The sequence below is a fragment of the Phaethon lepturus genome, unplaced genomic scaffold (assembly GCF_000687285.1).
Source record: "Phaethon lepturus isolate BGI_N335 unplaced genomic scaffold, ASM68728v1 scaffold8261, whole genome shotgun sequence".
In the NCBI taxonomy this organism is placed as follows: domain Eukaryota; kingdom Metazoa; phylum Chordata; class Aves; order Phaethontiformes; family Phaethontidae; genus Phaethon; species Phaethon lepturus.
The window spans coordinates 52,862-72,675 of record NW_010519830.1 but is presented as its reverse complement, the minus strand read 5'-3'; the positions used below and the strand labels follow the sequence as shown (position 1 = coordinate 72,675).

Sequence of the window (19,814 nt, the reverse complement as noted above, 5' to 3'; positions counted from 1 at the left end):
GATCACAGGTCCTAAAGTCTTGCCTATCTGTTCTCTCCTGTGCATTTTCCCCCCTCCTTGCACTCTCATCCATTATTTCTGCAAGCATCTCTGCACTTTCTCTACCATTGCATGAAATGTCCCCTGTGCTGGACCGTGAAACTTTACAGGCCCTTCTTGAGAGCTGCATCTGCTGTGGTGCAGAAAGGAAACTGCTCACAAAATATGGCCACATAGCTAGTCACTAGACTCTTGGAACCATAAATATTTTTTTAATATCAAAACACACCAAAACTACTTAATTCAGGGCTTGACTGGCCTACTTTTAAATCTGCAAAATGCTGTTGCTGCCTCTGCTCCCTCACTTCCATTGTTTGTTCTTGCTACATGTACTTGTTGCTTTTTGTCTTTATTAGCCTGTCATCTCTACCAGGCAGGGGCTGTCTTCTCCTCTGGGAGCTGCCAAGCACAGTGGAGTCCTGGCTGCCTCTGGGCCCTCCTGTTCTTCAGGCAGAAAATACAAGAAAACAACATTATTTGAGGAAACATCTTCATGTAAAATGGGCATGTTTAGTCATAGGATTGTGTTGGTGTCCCACCTCTCCAGTCTACACAACGTATTTTAGAGGAGCACAGTCTAGATCTCACTGTAGCATTAAGAATGAAACTGTGAAGGCTTGGTGTGTCCTACACGGTTAACATGTTGATAACAGCTTTCTTGAGATGAGAAACTGATTGGGAAGAAACATTCATGTGGATATGGACCTTCATCCTTATAGGTGATTTAGCAGACTCTGTCTTCATGAGTGTATGTTCAGCAACATGAGCTAATGGTCTTAGAAGGTTATAGGTTTTCAATGTGGTACTCGCTGTGCTTTAAACTTATGAACTTTACTGTGGATAGAGATAATTTTGAGAACCACTGGACATACGGTTTTATAGGTATACCTTTGTGTCTCTTATGGCAGAACTTTCAAAAACTTTCACTGTTGCCACAACTTAACAAGGCTTATGACTTCGGCTTTAGCATTCCTGTGGAGGTTAAGTAACAGTCCTGCAACTGTTGTTAGCACAAGCAGCAAATGATTACCAAATTCAGCACAAATCTCATTGTTTTTTTTTGTTTCAAAGTATGAATCACTGTCTCAAAAGTGGTGTTCTGGTCATTTTTAGACACTTCTCCTTTCTCTTTCTCTCCACTTTTTGGAGGAGATGAGGCACATGCAATAAGCTGTCCCAGACCGCTGGTGTCATGTGAGCCAGTTTGAGCCAACCTTTACAGGTGGGCAGAGATCTCAAGCTAAGAATGACTTTCTACAATTTTTTGGTGGAAGAGCTAGATTAGAAGGATACAAATTACTAGCTTCATTGTGGGAGGCACAATAATGTAAATTCAGCAGTTGTGTGTTCTGTTTAGCCACCAATATACCAGTTAGCATGTGTGCGGGCATGCCACTGTGTGTGTGGATCAGAATTCACTGCAGTTTCGTGTGCTCGCGTGCTTCCCCTCAGCCTACTTGCTAGCTGGGCATGGGAAGAGGCCACAGTATTGGCAGTGCAGGGCATGTGTGTGGGGAACCGGTAGTTTGGGGCTGGGTAAGGACGGAATAGAACGTGGCAGAATAGATGGAGGTAGATACTGGGATAGAGAGCAAGTCAGCAGAACCAGGCTCAGCTGCCTCCATGCCTCCTGCAACCACTGGCTTCAAGCAGAAGAACTTAATGGAAAAAAAATCACAATTTATTTTATTTTAATTTTTCTAAAAGATTTCGTGTGCTGTTTCCTGAAACTGTTACTTTATATGGTAGCTTGAAGTGTAGAAGTAAGTTCTTTATAAAAATGGCACCACTGCAAACACCAGGAAAATACGGATATAAAAGAAAAAAGGCAATTTCTGAGCCATGTACAAGGGAACCTGGTTTGCAGTCTCTCACACTCTGTAATGGGCCTAAAATTATTCGGTAGTTTCTTCCTTGCAGTGGAGCCACAGAATGTTTCTTGTCTCTTTGTCCTCTTGGGAAAGCTGCGGGGAGCTCAGCTGTGGGAGACTGAATGGATGTATGTGCGCACACAGTAAATCAAGTTTCACAAAAAATGTAACGAGAAGTGGGGCAGGCATCTTTAGAAATGTACCAGCTCCTCTGTTAATGAAGGGGAAAGCTTCTAGCAGCAGAGCTTGTTAGCCACAGTCTTACAGTGTCGTGATGCTGTCACAATTTGGAAGCTATTTCTCATTAGTTAGAAAGCCTGTTACCACTTAACAAGCCCATGTTCCCCAGTATTCATGAGTCTGTTTTGGCAGTGCTCTCTGGAAGGTGAACTGGTATTGACACAGCTGTCTTGCTTCACCAAAAGCAAGGACTGTGGTTCCTGCAGACTTAGGTGGTGATGTTTTATCAGTAAGCCACCAACCAAAGGCTTTCAGCTGCTGTGAAAAAGTAATAAGGCTCAGTCTCTGGCATGGGAGCAGCATAAGGAATACAAATTGATCAATCTCTTAAAAACAACAGAGAAAGATGTGGTAAAATAGAAGCTTCAGTATCTCAGTAAATGCTACTGGAAAGTTTCCTGTAGCACTGTCATGGTTTAACCACATCTGGCAACTAAGCACCACGCAGCTACTCGTTCAGTCCTCCCCACTACCCCCACCCCCAGTGGGATGGGGAGGAGAATCGAAAAAAAAATGTAAAATTCATGGGCTGAGATAAAGGCAGTTTAATAGGACAGCAAGAGAAGAGAAAAAAATAAATAATAATAATATGCAAAATAAGTGATGCACAGTACAAATGCTCACCACCCGCTGACTGATGCCCAGCCAGTTCCCAAGCCTCGGTCACCACCTCTCAGCCCAGTTTATATACTGACCATGACATTATGTGGTATGGAATGTCCCTTCAGCCAGGCTGGCTCAGCTGTCCTGGCTGTGCCCCCTCCCAGTTTCTTGTGCACCTCCTCACTGTCAGAGCATGGGGACCTGAAAAGTCCTTGACTTAGTATAAGCACTGCTTAGCCACAACTGAAACATCAGTGTGTTGGCAACATTATTCTCATGCTAAATCCAGAACAGAGCGCTATACCAGCTATAGGAAGAAAATTAACTCTATCCCAGCCAAAACCAGGACACACACTTAGTGGGTTATGCTGCTGTCGCGAAGTGAAGGATGGTAACCAGCCACTCCAGGAGCATGGGATGATGCATGTGGTACCACCTAAGGTAGCCTTAGGTCTAAACAGTAAATGCTATCCTAAAGCAAAGAGCAGTTTCTGACCATTGGTAGCGAAGAAAGAGGATCAACGTGGTCCTAACAAAGAACTGGCATGCCAAAAGGTGAGGTCTGAGGAAGTCAGGTGCTTTGTAAGTGACAGTATGTGCCAATCTGTGCTTTTAGGCACTGGTGCATTTCTGAACCCTGAGCCTCTACAGTAGGGGTAGAGGATGCCAGGATGTACATTAGTGCACTGTGTCAGGAACGGGGGATTTCTTTTACATGCTTATGCTGTGCTGCTGATAGATATGGCAATGCCCTCAGATAAATTTGAGAGCTACAAAGGGAAACAGTCCAAGTGTTCCTTGCTTTTTAATGCTTGCTGCATAGTTTTCCAAGTGTTCCTTGCTTTTTAATGCTTGCTGCATAGTTTTGTTAAAGGAAGACATCCTTGAAGTAGTGGAGGAGGAAGGGGAGAATAAAGACAGGAAAGAAACATTGAACCTCTAAATACAGGTTTGATTGCAAAGGCAGAGAGCAATGATGCTGTCTGCCCGTGATCAGAACTGACTGGAATTGCCTCTAACTCATCTCTGTATAATTCTTAGCTGTTCCTCTGTGGTGGAAAAATTGGTAGGAACTGCATGGATGTCTGCTACGCAGTCCTGAATCACAATAGTGGCAATAGGAACCCAGATGATTTGTTGGTAGGGAGAATGCAAATACCAGTCACTGCCACATCTTATTGACCAGGTTTAGCAGATCTCTTCTGACCCATTTCTTCCTTTTCCCTGTTGCTTAGCAACAGATGCAGCATGTTAAAGTTAAAAAGGCTGGAAAACAGGCCTTCAGCAGAAGTTGCCTGTTTTCATAGGTTTTATTTCCTTGAGGGCAGACATTTGTAGTGGTTATGGTGAGTAATCACCCTTGTCATGGTCTCATATGAGCATGCAAATTGCTTTATTGTATTGCATGCCCTGTAAATGAGCAGAGCTCTTAGAACAGGTTCTTCTCCCCACTTCTGACATCCAGGAGCCTGTTTGTATTTACAAAAGGTATCTGAACACCTAAAAAGAAGGGGAGGCTGCAAATTCTGTGTGTGCCTTAAGCTGGACGGTGCTGATTCAGCAAACTGCTATTTTTAAATGGAAATGTCTTTATTGATCTACCCAGAGCACAAAGTATCAGTCTGAGCTGTGACTAATAGACAGAATCAATTCTAGTAATTAAATACCAACTGTGTAACTGTTGTATCCCACCCTTTTCTCCCATGCACAGGCAGCATTTGTATCATCTGATTGTAATGTATTGTACATTACTACACTACTGCTTTGTGACTATTTTGAAGTAAGAGAGCTAATTCCACCTGAGCTATTTATCTTTTAGTAGAAAACAGCATGAAAGGTGTTTGTCATAGGCCTTGACCATGCTATCCTAGATCCTCCATATCTATAAGCAGCCTTTAAAACCTACAGCTGAACTGAAGATCATTGATGGGGAGAGCTGTCCAAAACCAGTGAGATGCTCATTGGCATTTTTGGGGTGTGTAGGCTGAGTTGACCAGCCTAGCTATCAGCACGCTTTTGTGGGCTTCCCAGCAAACATAGCAACAGTAAAGAGAATTCCCAGGTTTAGGGAGCTGCTACTGAGAGTGAGGACGAGCAGGAGAGTCACGGCCACTTAGCCAGTCTGAAGTTGGTGGTTGCAGTCAGGGCAGGGCAGTTCTTCAACATGCATCTGAAGTGCAGTATCCACCATGTCACAGGAGCGTTTAGACTGCACCAAAAAGTTGTCATGTAGTTCCCATCAGACACTCCATTTTTTTAAAAGTAGGCATTTGTTTACATTTTGTTTATGCATCCCTCTACTGTTGGACAAGTGGGTCAAGAGGAACGTGAAGCATGTAGCATATAAATGTTGGCTGCATTATGTGCTCTTCAACATTGTGTTTGTCTTGTTTGCAGTGAGTGCCATAATTCTTCTGACCGAATCAAGGTGCGAGTATGGGATGAAGATGATGACATCAAGTCTCGTGTCAAGCAGAGATTGAAACGCGAGTCAGATGATTTCCTGGGGCAGACAATAATTGAAGTTCGTACTCTGAGTGGAGAAATGGATGTGTGGTACAACCTTGGTGAGCAGGCCTTTGGGGTTGAAAACATGTCACATGTTAGTTTGGGAATGTTCAAGAACACTTGGGTGCATCTGGGCAGTGTGCAAGAAAGGGAAAAAAAAACCAAAAACCCCACATAATTTCCAGGGGCATATGATGGTGCTGTGGAGCAGCTGCAAGGCTTTGATCCAAGTTAAAATGACGAGGAGGAGTATAATATGTCAGAAAGGTGAATGGGTTTCCCTGTCAGGTATTGGAACGTACAGTGGGTAAATGCTTAAAGCAGGGTTGGATTCCACCTGTGCTGCAGACATGTTTCTTGTCCTGGGCCCTTTTTTTGTGCTGACACAAGCATTTACCAGTGTCTAAGACCTGCAAGTGCACTGCACTGGGCTGGGAAGTTGTTGAGACCTTTCCAAGTGGCCAAAATAGAACGTTGTAGAAAGTACTGACAAGTAGCCAGGTGGTGCTGAGTTGACAGGCATGGTAATAATCCTAGGAGGTCCAAAATCTTGGTAGGGACAACCAGCAGTTCCTAGGAGCTGAGCTGTGGTGAAGTCAGGAACAAATTCCACATCAGTCAGCCCTGTTCTCATACAAGGGATCTGTCATTGGTGGTTCTAGTTCAGCTGACCAGCTCAGAACCCTATAGGCACCCTATAGCACATTTGCTGACAGAAGGAATAGCTTACAGTCAGTCTTTAAAAGCTTTGAAAGAAAAAAGTGAGAAGTTTTCTCCATGGTGACTCTGATGACAAGCTCAGCCTGAGCTTTCAGCATTTTCTTTTCCAATGTTTTTACCCCAAGATGGCTGTGCTCTGAACATGAAAAATGCGTGTAATTGCTGACGATTTTTCTTTCTAGAGAAGCGAACAGATAAGTCTGCAGTCTCTGGGGCTATTCGCCTGCAAATCAGCGTGGAGATCAAAGGCGAGGAGAAGGTGGCTCCGTATCATATTCAGTATACTTGCCTTCATGAGGTAAGAAGCAGGTTCATCTCAGTCATCACAATGTCCCTTCTGTCTCTTGAAGAAGCAATTTTCTGACCTTTATTTCCTCAAGACATTCATCCTTGCCTTAGATGAGCTCTCTTCCCTGCTCTGCAGGCCTGGAAACATGCTGAATCATGAGACCTGCATTTGTCAGGAAGGGCAAGAAGGCTTTAGACTGTCTGCTCTGCACTGAGAGCTGGCTGGCTCAGTGTTGCACTGTCACAGTTGTGGCTGTGCTGCTGTCAGGCAGAGATCATGCATTGGTCCAACTCGGAGTCCCCCCATGGGTTTAACGTGGAGAAACCTCTGAATTTCCTTGAGTGATGTTTTCAGCATGTACTGTAGTATGTCTTTCTTTAGAGAAGGCATACTAAAATACTTCATGAGTAAATTCTGATCTGGGGAGGGCTTTGACTCTGGCTGTTGAGTGATGCAGATATTGGTGTTATAAATTCTTCTGTGCTGCTGCACTGGTGTATAGCTGTGAACAGCTACTGGGGTACAGAAGATAAGCTGCGGTTACTGGGTACTGACCTGTCTCAGGGTAGACTAAGCTGGGCAGGCAGTGCTGCAGAAGTTGGGAGAAATCCAAAGGTGAGAAATCTCTCTTTGTGAGAAAGACTAAAGGAAAAACCCTGTCTCTCAGAGAAGCATGGTGAAGTCTATCAAAGAGACTACCGGTAGCAGAGTCAGACTCTTAAGTGCCTGAATAAGAAAGAGTAGTCAAAGCCCCTTGCACCTGACATAAAAGAATATCTTGAGGTTCAGTGAAGTTTAAAAAAATTCAGATTAGAAAAGAAGGACAGATATATCACAGAGAGGAATGTTCAGCTATGAAAATAATGTATTTATCTGTCCATTGGGCTAGATGGAGCCCTGTGGTGTCTCCTGGCCTTATCAGGGAACAGACAGGTGTGAAGCTTAGGAAAAAATCAGTAGGCTTCTTTTAGTAGGCTGTGTTCTGTTCTTCAATACATATTTATTGTCTTTTAATTCAGTGGTGGCTTCTGTTTGGTAAGCTATTTAGTAAGTTATTTAAGTTTTTTCCTTCTCAACATGCATGATGACTTGCTGCCCTTTTTTGCAAAGATTTTTTTTTTTAAGTATCACTTTCTTTCATTTGTGATTCATAAAATGAAGGTGATTTACAGCTAGAATAATTTAATCAGGAAAAATAGTTGTGTAAAGCAGAGTCCTTTACCTCCTAATGAGATCATTAGACTTTTGCATCCCTTACTTCCAGGAGCCAGCTGTCTGAAAGGCTGATGAATCTGTAAGTGACATGAATTTGAGGATTACTGAGAAACCCACTGAACTGAATGTGCAATTTCTGCACAGCAATGATAGCTGAAAGCCTTTGCAGTGTTAGATAAAGTGAAAGGTTATGTTGAATAATAATGCAAGTGTCTAGTTGTTAGGGGTGATCTTAAGGATGTCCTTTTCAGAAAAAAAATATCTGTTTGGACTGTTCTGCTGTATAATAATAATTACAAAGCTGATACAAAGCTATTATGTCATCTAGTTTAAATAGCTTGTCCATGTTAAGGCATTTCATTCTGAGGACAGGAATGTGTAGGTTGCAGGAAACTAATTAGTCTGTGGTTTCACTGCATTGAAGCACTCCTCTGCATCATTCACAATGTGTGCTGGGTAAAGTTGTGTAGGTATGCATGCAAAAAATTCAGCTAGGAGCACTTGAGAAGAAAAGAAGGTAAAAGCAGAAAAATACATAGTGGGTGGGGGGAAATAAGGGGGGAGAAGAGCAAGGAAATTTGTGTTAGTGCCACCTTCTCAGCAGTTCCAAGATCTTCATGAAACTCACTTGGGGGTTTCAGCAGCCTCACCTGTAATTTCATTCCTGTTTTGTATTTCAGAACCTCTTTCACCATCTCACAGATGTGCAAGGGAGTGGGGTGGTGAAGATCCCTGATGCCAAAGGAGATGATGCCTGGAAGGTGTATTTTGATGAGACAGCTCAAGAGATCGTAGATGAATTTGCAATGCGTTATGGCATTGAATCAATATACCAAGCCATGACGTAAGATGCATTTCGTGTGTTCTTTAGTGCAGATAATCAGCGTAACTAATTGGTGTGACTGTTAATATTTAGAAAATGAAATGTGTTGGCAATGGAAGGCTTGGCAGTGACAGCTGCTCTTTATGGGGCTTAGTGTGAGCGGGAAGACACTGCCTGTCTCTGAATCACTGGTTTCCTCAAAGTCTAGAAATTAATGTCTGACAAAGCGCTGGAATTAAGCAGCTATCTAAACAGTTTGTGTGAGCACCTTTAAAACTTTAAAATCTTCATTAATCTTTAATTGAGCAGTCTTCTGTTAAAAAGGTACTGCCCAAGGGTCCTGCGGAAGATTTCTGACGATGTGAGAAGGGATGAGTTTTTGTGAAAGTGTTTGTCCTGCATGTCTGTTGTGGCAATTGATAGAGTCCTTTGAAGTCACTAATTTCCCAGGTGCTGCTGAAGGCATTTATAGGAAGTTTGAGTAATGGAACCACTGATTTGTCCTCTTTGGAGTTAGGCTAATGCAGTTCTTGATCTTCAAAGAGCGTTTTCCTTGTCACTATACTTTTACTTGGATTTGGGATTAGCCATTCTTCCTCTTAAAGACTAGTAGTGCTATGCTTAGCTCATTTCTTATTTCAAATATAATATTAAATATAGCAGACAAAAGTGAACTTTTTCATGTTGGAATCTGAAACTTTTGGGATCTGGGTCCTTGGACGAATTATGATTTGTACTTATGTCACCTTGCAAGCACCTTTTCTGCATATTGATTTAAGCTAAAGAAATTGGCTTAAATTGGGAAAAGAATTGGAAGGTACCTCCAGAGATCTAATCCCTGCTTATAGCAGGCCTAACTTGGAAGTTGGACCAGACTGCTCAGGGCCCCTTCAGTTTGTTGAAAATTTCCAAGCATGGAGATCCACCACCACTCTGGGTTTCTGTCCTCAGGCTGTATTACTCTGGGGAAGAAATTCCTGGTTGAAATCCAAATTGGAAAATCCTACTTTGAATTTCTTATGCTGTAATTGCTGTGTATTGCTGCTTATCGTTCAGTCTTCCATCTAAAAGGATTTTGGCCTGGCTCAATCTTCTCACTAACTTTCCCCTCTCTGCTAAGTAGTCAAGACATTGATTAGATCTCCACCCCTCACGCCTTCTCTTCTTCAAGCTAAATAATGCCATTTTATGTGTCTATTTACCAAATGCTTAAATGACCAGTTGGTATGTAGGTATCGTACAGCAAGCAAGTTAACATTTAGGCATCAGTATCGTGTTTGTCTGAAATACTGACTTGTGAATTCCTACGAAATTCTCTCCCTGGAGCTTTTTTGTTTGTAATCATTTGTACATTAACTAGCACAGCAGCTAACGTCGATGATAAGTCCCATAGCGAGAAAAGCTGCATTCAGTAAATAGTTCCCAAATTTAGTTTGGGAGCTCAGTGAGGATTCCTGCTTAAAAAGAACTGCTTAAAAATGGCCCAACTCTCCTGTCTGTTAGAATGAACTTTGCTTGCCATGTCCCATAATATCAGACCTCTTAAGATATCTTTTTTTTTTCCCCCCTCTTATGTCTAACAGATTTTCTTTGATTTGTTTAACCATTTCACAAGCCCAGATGCTTCTGCAATAATTTTGAGACTTCCTGCAGGAGGGTTCCTTGCAATTTAATGACAGCAGTTAAATGGGAAAATGCAAATGAGTGTGTTCGCTTCCTGCAGGCTGGAAGGGCTAGCCCTAAGGAATCATATATCACTGCAGCACAGAAATACTACCGCGTGGTCTTGCTGTGCTTGAATGCTTTCCAGTTGCTGCTGCCTCATGACACCTCAGAACCTGTGACCTGCCTCAAGTGGCAGCAAATTATATAGATCTCCTTGTGTCAGGCTTGGCTCCAGGAATTGGCCTCGGGACCCATGGTATCACTTAGGTCACAAGCTGTTGGCAACAAGTAGTTGAGAAGCGAACTTATGATCTGGAAAGGGCTGTAGTAAAGGGATTTCTCTGTTTCAAGCATATCTGTTCTCTAGGTGGCATCTTTCTGAAAAAGATCTGAGATGCTGGAGATTTGCAGGAAGGAAGAAAACATAACTTTCATCTGTTCATGGTGCCAGCTAGAGTAAGGGGGCTATTAAAGACATAGAGTCAAGTCAGGCTATGCACAAGAGACCAAATGGCTTACAAAACTGTCCTTTTGCAGGCATTTTGCATGTCTCTCCTCTAAATACATGTGCCCAGGCGTGCCAGCTGTGATGAGCACCTTACTTGCCAATATCAATGCTTATTATGCGCACACCACTGCCTCCACAAATGTGTCTGCTTCGGACCGCTTTGCAGCCTCCAATTTTGGGGTATGTTTGCATGTTTGGTGATGTTACAATTGGACTTCTGCAATTTGCCTACAGAGCTTCTGCCTTTCAATAAATAACTTGCTTTGTTTAGGGAACATTAAATCTGTGAGGAGTTGGAAGCTGTGGAGCTCTTCTAGACTAGACAAAGAGAACGTTTTTTTTGTCGTCATCACACATTTTAGATATTAATCAATGTAATGCATTGTGATGTTTATTCTTTGTGTTCAGATTACACTGGAGCACAGATGGTATGGAAATGAGCAAATAATATTAAACTCTGCATGGTGGTGCTGTTGATAAAATATACTGTGTGATCTGATCATTTCAGAACTTTGTTTTTAAAAACAGCAACTGCTTTAAGAAGAAAAAAAAAGTCTAGTCCCCTAACAGCTACAGTTTTTTTGTATAACATGCAGTGGAGTTGAGTATGCTGAAAAAGTATTTGGAAGAGCTTGTGCTTCCTGTCAGACTGAAAATTTATAGATTGAATGAGGAGGTATTCACAATGCCAAACCAAAATCCACTGGAGAGACCTGACCTAGAGAAGTTGATCACAAGAAGCTTGTAATACTTGTCACTGAACTAAAAGATAAGATCTTGGAGCTGTGTCATTGCTTTTCTGCCTGTTCCTTTTATTTATCTCTGTATAAATACTTTCTCTTAAATGTAAGTTTGGTGAAAACTGCAGACTAGGAGTCAGAGGGGTTTTTTGTACTGCCTCTGCTTCAGAGTGATAATGGAGTACTTTTCTGACAATTCTAATGTTATGCAGACTTAAGAAATAATTACAGTATGAGAGTAAATCCAAGAATTGAAAGAAAATATTGTTTGCACAATACCATGGATATTGCTTCCTTCTGCTCTCCTGAGATCTGACACTAATTCTCTGATATGCTGCCACTTACTCTGAACATCGATTGAACAGTGGTGATGTGACGTTTGTTGGTGTTTTCTGGTCCGCAGAAAGAACGATTTGTGAAGCTTCTGGACCAGCTTCATAATTCACTTCGGATTGATCTGTCAATGTACAGGGTAAGTGGGAATAAACACAATTGTTTCAGCATTCTGGTGGGCAGAGGGGATACACACCATTTGGATTTCTCTTACATTTCTAACCTTTTGGGTAGCTTGTGTCTTACGGAATTGTCATGACAAGCTTGTTGCTCGAACACACCATTTTGTTTTCCTCATGGATAGAACTTAAACCATGTTTTTTTCTTCCTTTATAACTTCCTTAAGACTTCTGAAATAATTTCAGGATTGTGAACTGTGCTCACCTCTGATACGCTCCCAGAAATGCAAGTTGGATTGGATTAATAAATTTGAATTATTCTTACCAGCTACTTCAGGTATCATCTAAAAAGGGAAAAAAGACTTGTTCTCCCCTAGTAAGACAGAAATCTTTTGGAGGACCTGCAGCCATGTTATCACTTATTTTAGGTTTGGCAAACTCAAATCACTGTCCCTGACCCTGGATCTACAAGACGTGCTCTCAGGTTGACATCCACCCCCCTGCCACTTCAGCATATTGGGAATTGATGAATTTCGAATGTTGGCATCAGTCCATCAGGCTTCTTAAACTCTTTAGTTTCTTTCTTCACTACTTCAGAGTCAACATAGTCTTATCATGTAACTTAGCTTTTTTTTTTTTATTTCCTTGCTATATTATTTTAATTAGTGGCTAATTGAAGAATTTTTAAATGGTGGCAAAATGTGAGCTTTGATTTTATTTATTTAAAAGTAGATCCTCTCCTGATTAGTGCATTTATCTGAAACACAGTAAAACATACAGAGGAGGGAAACATGAGCAGACTAAGAGAAGTGCATTAGGAAGACAAACAAAAAGTACAAGGGCCAAGATGCAAAAGAAGATAAAAGGAATGTTGTGTAAAAAGCTATTCTAAAACTACATTACTAGTAAGAGAAAGTCTAAAGAGAGCAGTGATCCACTGAGTAGCAGAGGGAAAATTACCAACATATAGCAATAGGAATCTGTAGTGGTGATACCTTTTTTTATTTGCTTGGTCTTCAATAAAAGCTGCTTTCCAGTAGCTAGTGCAACTAAACCTTGGACAAACAAGTAAGATTTTACATAAAGGACCAGGAAAGATTTATGTAGGTTAAATAATTTAGATGTTATCTAATTGGCAGTATATTTAGAGAAATGGCTGAAGCAATTTGGGAGCTCTTAGTTATTATTTTAAGACTCCTGAAGGGCAGGTTAAGTTCTGGAAGAAAAAAGTGTTAGTTTCCAGCTTTCAAGACAGGAGATGGCAATTTACAACTTAAATCACCCAGATTAAGCCTCCCCCTCCTGCTAATTTAATCAAGCTATTTGTAAGCACTTGAAACATTGAATAACCAGCAGTGTGGATTTGTGAAAAAGAAAGTGTCAAACCAATATGGACTTGATGGTCTTAGAGGTCCTTTCCAACCTTAATGGTTCTAATGTGTGTTCCTTCCAGGGCAGTGTGGCATGGGAGAGGTGGAGCCCCCTCAAGAGTAGCTCCACGTCACCCTCTGAATAATTATTTTGGCAAGCATTTTGTGAGCAAGTGCAGTTATTCTGTATGCATGTCAGTTCTTTTTGTTGGTTGGTCACTAACTGACATTATTAGCATAGAGGAGGTTGAATTTCCATATAGATAATGCTCTCTTTTCCTGATTATTATTCCTAATCAAGAACATGCATTCAGTCCCCAATATTCATCTAACAGTTTGTGTTTAAAGCTTGACCCCTGGAAGCCTTTGATTTTGTTAAATACCCTGAGCGCGAGAGTGCATGTGTGGACAACTTAACTTTAAAAGGAGAGTTGTCTAGGAATGAGTATCAACAAATAACTGTAAAGAGCATTAAATCATTTGCAGTTGTTAGCTAACTGCAGCAATACTCAATTGCTGTCAAGAGACAGCACATTTTTGTGTAAGTCCTTAGAAATAAATGAAAACTTCCCGCTGCCCTTTTTAGCCTTTTCTCTAACAGTTTTTCAATGTGCAAATATGAAGAGACTATCCAAGGTTGCCTTTGCTGTTTTACTTGCAGCAAAACCAATCACATCAGCTTGAATCTAAGAAGATGCTGAGGAACATGAACGCTGTTAAAAGACACAGGCAGGAAAGAATGGGAGTGTAGGAAAGGGTGCAGTGCCTGAGGTCAGAAAGGGAAGGAAAGCTTGCTGCGTTCAGCATAGGCATTTACATGTATATACATACATGCACACATATGTATCTCATCTAGAAGGGGCAATGAGACTTCTAATTCCATCAGAACCCAGAGAGTGGAAGAGGAAGCTGTGGCTATGGACAGCGGGGTGGCGGGCAGAGTATGTAAGATAAATGCGTTAGAGCGAAGGAGGCATTGAAGGATACATGCTCATCTTGGCAGATTGGATCTCTCAGGGGACGGAGTTACGACGACTTCTTGCAGGGAACAGTGCTCATTTTCCCTTCTCACTCCCGCTGTATTCCTCTGGAAAGGTTGCTGCTATACCACACCTCTCAGTGTCTCAGAAGCGAAGCCAAAAACCAAGCGGTGGGTGCAGGAGGGAAAGGGCCCCCACAAGCAACCTCAAGCAAGAGGCCAGGGCTGCCGGTGGCAAGGCTGTTGCTCCCTGCCTGCTCCTTCTACAGCCAAGGGGAGGCCTTCTGCTGCCGAGGGCTGTCAGTCTCCTGGCATCCACAAAGTTTGAATTCCTATGAGAAGCTATTTAATTAAGCTAACAGATAAGCTCCTGCAGCAAAAAGGCCTTATTTATTGAGCATTGTTTTGACTGGTACAAGCTTCTTGAGCAGGAAATGTTTCCAAGGCAGTTTCCTTATTTAGCACATGCTTGAAGCCTTGCATGGATCTGACTGCGCTTTCCAACAGGATTTCCCTTTTTTGTCAACAGAATAACTTCCCAGCCAGCAGCCGCGAACGGCTGCAGGATCTGAAGTCTACAGTGGATTTGCTGACCAGCATCACTTTTTTCAGGATGAAGGTAGTGTTAGGGGTGGGGATGGGAATGGGGCCTCTGCAGTTTTTGCTGCAGGAGTTGGTTTCCCATTTTCAAACCATTGTTTCATGTCGTTGTGCTTTTTTCTTGGAGGGTAAGATACTGAAATGGGATAGTATCTCGCAGTAGAAAACCAGGAGAGTTGTTTTGAATGCTAATGTGCTGGTTCTGTAGTTAAGTTTATTGTTCTAGCAATGTGTAATGAGTTTATTTTTAGTTCCTGATTTTTGTTTCTAAACTTAAAAAAAAAACTGTTGTAGGTTACTATGTGTCACTTAGTAATTTTTGTCTTCTCAAAACCAAAGCAAGTAGTTAATTTGAGCTATTTCAGGAAGTGCTTGAAATTTTACTTTTAAGCCCTAGCATAAATGATGTTTAAGAACTTTATTTTGAAAGTGTTCATTCAGATAATATGTCTGTATTGAAAGTTTGCTTTACAGAAATACTTGGGAAAGTTTAGAGGTAGTGACAATAGCAAAATTGTCTCAGGTTATAGTTTCATTTTCAGGGTGATACCTGCGTATCTGTTCAGTTTAAAGTAACCCTGAAGTGTTTTTCTAAAGCAACGTAACAATGAAATAATGAAAAGAGCTGTCATTGCAAGAGGAGAAGGCATAGCAGTTGGCATGTCCCTAAGGGTTCTGCTGTGCTTCAAGATTCAGTAAAGCTTGTGAAGAAAGATGTACTTAAAGAAAGTTACTGTATTTAAGGGCATGCGAGTGTTTAATCTTCACCAAGACTTTCCAGATCAGATGTAATGTGCTCCGCTAGCCTGTTGCATGTTCTTCCGATGTTTGAAAAGATTGCTTGCTGGCTTCATAGCAAAATCCTAGAAATTTAGCAGAAATTGTGTGTGCTTGGCTCGGATTATACACGTATCAAACCACATGATTTATTTATTCTGAAGAATCTTCCTTGGCACTTCAAAATCTCTTTTATGCTCCAATGGATCCTGTGGGGACATAAGTTGTCACTGCTGTTTTATGCCTGGGGAGAACGACCGGTTCATGCTTTCAGGTCACTGATAGCACAGGTCACTGAAGGGATGTCCACCAAGTCCTGGGTAGTTCCCAAACTGGTGACTTGTTCTTCCCCTGTTTGATTTATGAAGAGTGCTTTGTTTGACTGTCTGTATTGTCTGTCTCCTTGCCAGGTCCAAGAGCTGCAGAGTCCACCCCGAGCCAGCCAGGTAGTGAAAGACTGTGTAAAAGCTTGCCTCAACTCCACCTATGAGTACATTTTCAACAATTGTCATGAGCTGTACAGTCGCGAGTACCAGACAGATCCTGTGAGTAGCTGATGAATGGGCAGAAATCCAAGTTTCTGATCTTCTTAAGATAATAACTAGAATACTAATTGATACAAAAAGCCACATAATCAAAATTATGACTTGTTATCTTCTTAATGCACAAAACTTCTAATCAATTAATGTGCACTAGTTAGTAAGAGGAGGGTGATAACAGTTTTACACTAACTGTAATGATCTGTTTTGCCAGCCTCAGCTATTTTATTTCATGAGCAGTTACTTGGGAAGGTTTGATGCAGCTTTGAGTGAGCAAAAGGCAATTAGAGCAAATGTAGACTGATCAAGAAAACCGTCTTTAGCATAGATAAACTTCAGGCAGTGTAATTTTGTCTTGTTTTCTTCGCACCCGGTGTCCTGCACTGGGCTTAGGAGGTAACTCTAGACACAAACTGTTTTCAAATCCATGAGAGCTCTACTGACCACTCTGCAGTAATGCACACACAATGTGTCAATATGGATATAGTCATCAACCCAGGTGCCTAAAAAGCAAGTATTTGGAACAATCTTAGAGCAAATAATGTCTCAGCAGGTCTCCTGGAGCCTGACCTGCTTTTGGCATGGTAAATGACAAAATGGGGATTATTTGAGTTTGAGGCCACTGGTAAGCAACATGGTGTGGCATGTTACCATGTTTTGCATTAGATCATGCAAGTTGCCAGCAGACATTAATAATTTTAAGCTCTACAGAAGAAAGGATCCACAGGTAATTAGTGTTTGGAGTTTGTATGGTGTTCAACATTTGTCAGATTTTTCTTTCCCCTTTAAATTTACATTGGTTTTCCAATGGCTTCCTTCACAGAACAAAAATCAGGACCTTCCTCCTGAGGAGCAGGGCCCCAGCATTAGGAACTTGGATTTCTGGCCCAAGCTCATCACTTTGATAGTTTCCATCATAGAAGAGGATAAGAATTCTTATACCCCAGTCCTGAATCAGTAAGAATCTTCCATGTCCTGTGTCACTAATGCTAGTCTCTGTGTGCTCTGCTTTATTTGTTAAACTGCTTTCTATCTCTTCTGTCACTTGTGTATTTATAGAGTACTTATCTTGTCTGTCTGTCTTTCTGTCTTATCTGTCTCTGTCTATATAAATAACTCTTTTTGATTGGGATGGAAGAGTTTCAAAAGGTTCAGTTACGATGGCGTTCAAGCACAAACACCCTGATTATTACAATCCTGAACTCAGGGAGGCACCTGAAAACGGGGTGAGAGTTCTTTTGGTTTTTTCTGACGTTGAGCAGTTCTGGGATGCACATTAATGCACACAGTGGTGCTGCTGTGATGACAACACCTTATGCTGTGATTTAGGAATGTGGTGTTCAGTGCAGCACTGGGAGATTGCATTGGGTGGGGTTCATGCAGCGTTGGAAAGGAACTTGAGACCAGTCGGTTTAACTGGTGGATACTCCAACAGTCCCATAGCGCAGGAGAGAGGGAGATACTTGACAAGGTGTTATACACAAACAGCTGGATTATGCCCTAGTGATCACTGATTTAACATCGCAGGGACACCTGATTAGTGTTCATCTGTCAGTCTAGTAACCCTAGGGGGAAAAAAAAAAAAAAGAAATATGGACAAGAAAGGGGGGAAAAAAAGTGCAAGGGCATTGAGATCACATTCCCAGAATTATTGTATGCATCTCTTCTAGGACAGACATCCAGGGCCTGGCTTGTTGAGTTAAAACCAATGTCAACGGCAGTGTTGTTTTCAGGTTATTTAGCCTATGACAGAGTCCAGTCCATGATCTCCACTTTCCACCTGATCATTTATCTAGGGTGAAGGAAGCGCCTGTAATGTAGAGCTTTTCAGCTTGTAGTTTAGCTCAGAGCTGAGTAAAGAAGAGCCCTTTGCTCTGATAAATGCCAAAGCCTTTCCCAAATGTCCCCTCAGGTTTCCTCAGGAGCTTGCTGTTGGGAAGATCAGTGCAGAGGTGATGTGGAGTCTTTTTGCCCAGGATATGAAATATGCCATGGAAGGTAAGAGAATTCCTCACTGCTACCAGCTGATGTGTTGCTGATCTCTTGTTCTCCATCCATTTGGTGTAAACGAGGCTTAAGCACATTAGTAGCACCACTATTTGGAGCAGGGTTTTCTAGTAGATTGTTTGTGGGCAGCTGTTTTCTGGGTGAGAATTGAGGCTGAGATCTGCATGAACCTGTGTGTCAGGCTGTGTTGCAAGCTGTTTATTGTCATCCCAGCTGGTTTGAAATCAGAAGTTCACTTTGGCCTGAAGATACGATGGCTTAGATCAGCAGCAGCTTCTTTATGAAATGTGCAATGGTAGAAGGGTCTGAAGAATTAGGTGGAAGTGGACTCTGCGTTGTGCCATGACTGTAGTTCCCTGTGTGATGCAGCATAGACAGTCTAAGCCATTGACAGAAACATGCTATTAGAGCAAATCCTGATGCAGACATACTAAGTTTGAATTAATCTTTGCATAATTCCACCAGACTGAGCAAACACCTAGAAAAAGCCCAGCAAACACCTAGAAAAGAATTCTGCTATGTGCAGTACTCTTCTGATGGTCAATTACAGCTTCTGAACTTGGTTTTAGTTCTATAAATTCATTCGCACAATGTAATGAGCTTCTTACAAGATTCAGAGAACATCCAGCTCCCACTGGCTCTGCAGCTGCAGTAGCAGTTGTTTTCCCAGTATTTTGCAGGGTCAAGCTTTATGATCAGCTATAAGGTGATATTGTGATAAAACAGAAGTGCCAGTGCTGCCTATGGCATGCTAGCTGTATTCATATTCCAAAACCAAGCCAAGTTACTGCTTTTGGTCACTCATAAAATTATGCTTAATCCATTTGCCTCCTGTTTGATCTAAGGTTACTTACAGAAGTGACAGCCTGTTAGGCTCTTACTTTAGACTGCTAGAAAAAAAACTCCTGCCAGCTAAGAGAGTTTCCTGCATTTTGTTCTTCAGGAAGAATTTGTGGCGTTGCTCTGTAAGTGAAGAAGATTGAGTCCATCTATTTCTTAATCTCTGTCAGTGCAACAAGGGTAGAGACTGTGCTGTGGGGGGACACCCTTTGCCAGCTCTAGGCATGAATTCATCAGGCCTCAGGACTGGACAAAATGTTCTCATTTCTGTGTTAGGAACTTTTTATATATGCTTGTACCCCACAGTGCCTTTGTCTTGTCTTACATGAACATGAGCTCACAAGACACCGGGAAGAGGACTAAGGCCTACTAACTGTGTTGAAGAGTCTCTTTATAGTGACTGTCACTGCTTGCTAGTAGATAAGGCAACTGTGATAACTTCATATTCACTTTCCCTAGAAACTGTTTGCTCCTGCAACCATTCTGGCTTCCCTTTCCATCTTGTCCTTATTTACCCCTGTACACTCACCCTCAGGAATTTATAGTGCAGTTTGCTCTTCTACGTGTTGGAAGTGCTATATCTTCGTCCTTTCCCAGCAGCCATGAGAATTGGATCTCTCCAGGTCTAATTGCTGACCTTCCTAAGATTCGTTTTCCATGTGGCATCCAAAATGCAGCTGCAGAAAGTTTACTGGTGGTGTGTGTGAAATTGACTGTCAAAGGGGACATGACTTTGATTTTTTTTTTTTTTCCTCTTTTGCATGGCTCTATTTGATTACTAGTGCCCAAGTTAACTTTGCTTTCCTGGTTTTCTCTGTTTACATCTCATACCGTGTCCCCTTTGTCTCTGTCCTCCCTGGTGAATCTTAGCTTATTTGAGCTTTTCCTGAATTCCTTCTTGTTATTTGTGAGCTTCTTAAGACAAGGATTCACATGATGTTTCCACCATGCATAGCAAATACTTGCGGAAAGAGCATCCCTCTTCAAAGTATTTCTTGATGAGAAAAGTTGACACAAAGGCAGGTGATG

The 19,814-nt window shown here is 41.8% G+C and overlaps 1 protein-coding gene across 1 annotated transcript in view; it reads left to right on the top strand.

Annotated features, from left to right (window-relative positions):
* The window catches only part of LOC104628546 (protein unc-13 homolog B), a 76,655-nt gene that overhangs the window by 6,503 nt on the left and 50,338 nt on the right, over nucleotides 1–19,814 (top strand). Inside the window, exons 4-12 of the mRNA XM_010297172.1 lie at nucleotides 5,151–5,320; nucleotides 6,164–6,279; nucleotides 8,166–8,329; nucleotides 10,511–10,661; nucleotides 11,625–11,693; nucleotides 14,552–14,641; nucleotides 15,810–15,944; nucleotides 16,762–16,895; nucleotides 17,851–17,936. Coding sequence (XP_010295474.1) covers nucleotides 5,151–5,320; nucleotides 6,164–6,279; nucleotides 8,166–8,329; nucleotides 10,511–10,661; nucleotides 11,625–11,693; nucleotides 14,552–14,641; nucleotides 15,810–15,944; nucleotides 16,762–16,895; nucleotides 17,851–17,936 — 1,115 coding nt within the window. The remainder of the gene's footprint in view (nucleotides 1–5,150; nucleotides 5,321–6,163; nucleotides 6,280–8,165; nucleotides 8,330–10,510; nucleotides 10,662–11,624; nucleotides 11,694–14,551; nucleotides 14,642–15,809; nucleotides 15,945–16,761; nucleotides 16,896–17,850; nucleotides 17,937–19,814) is intronic.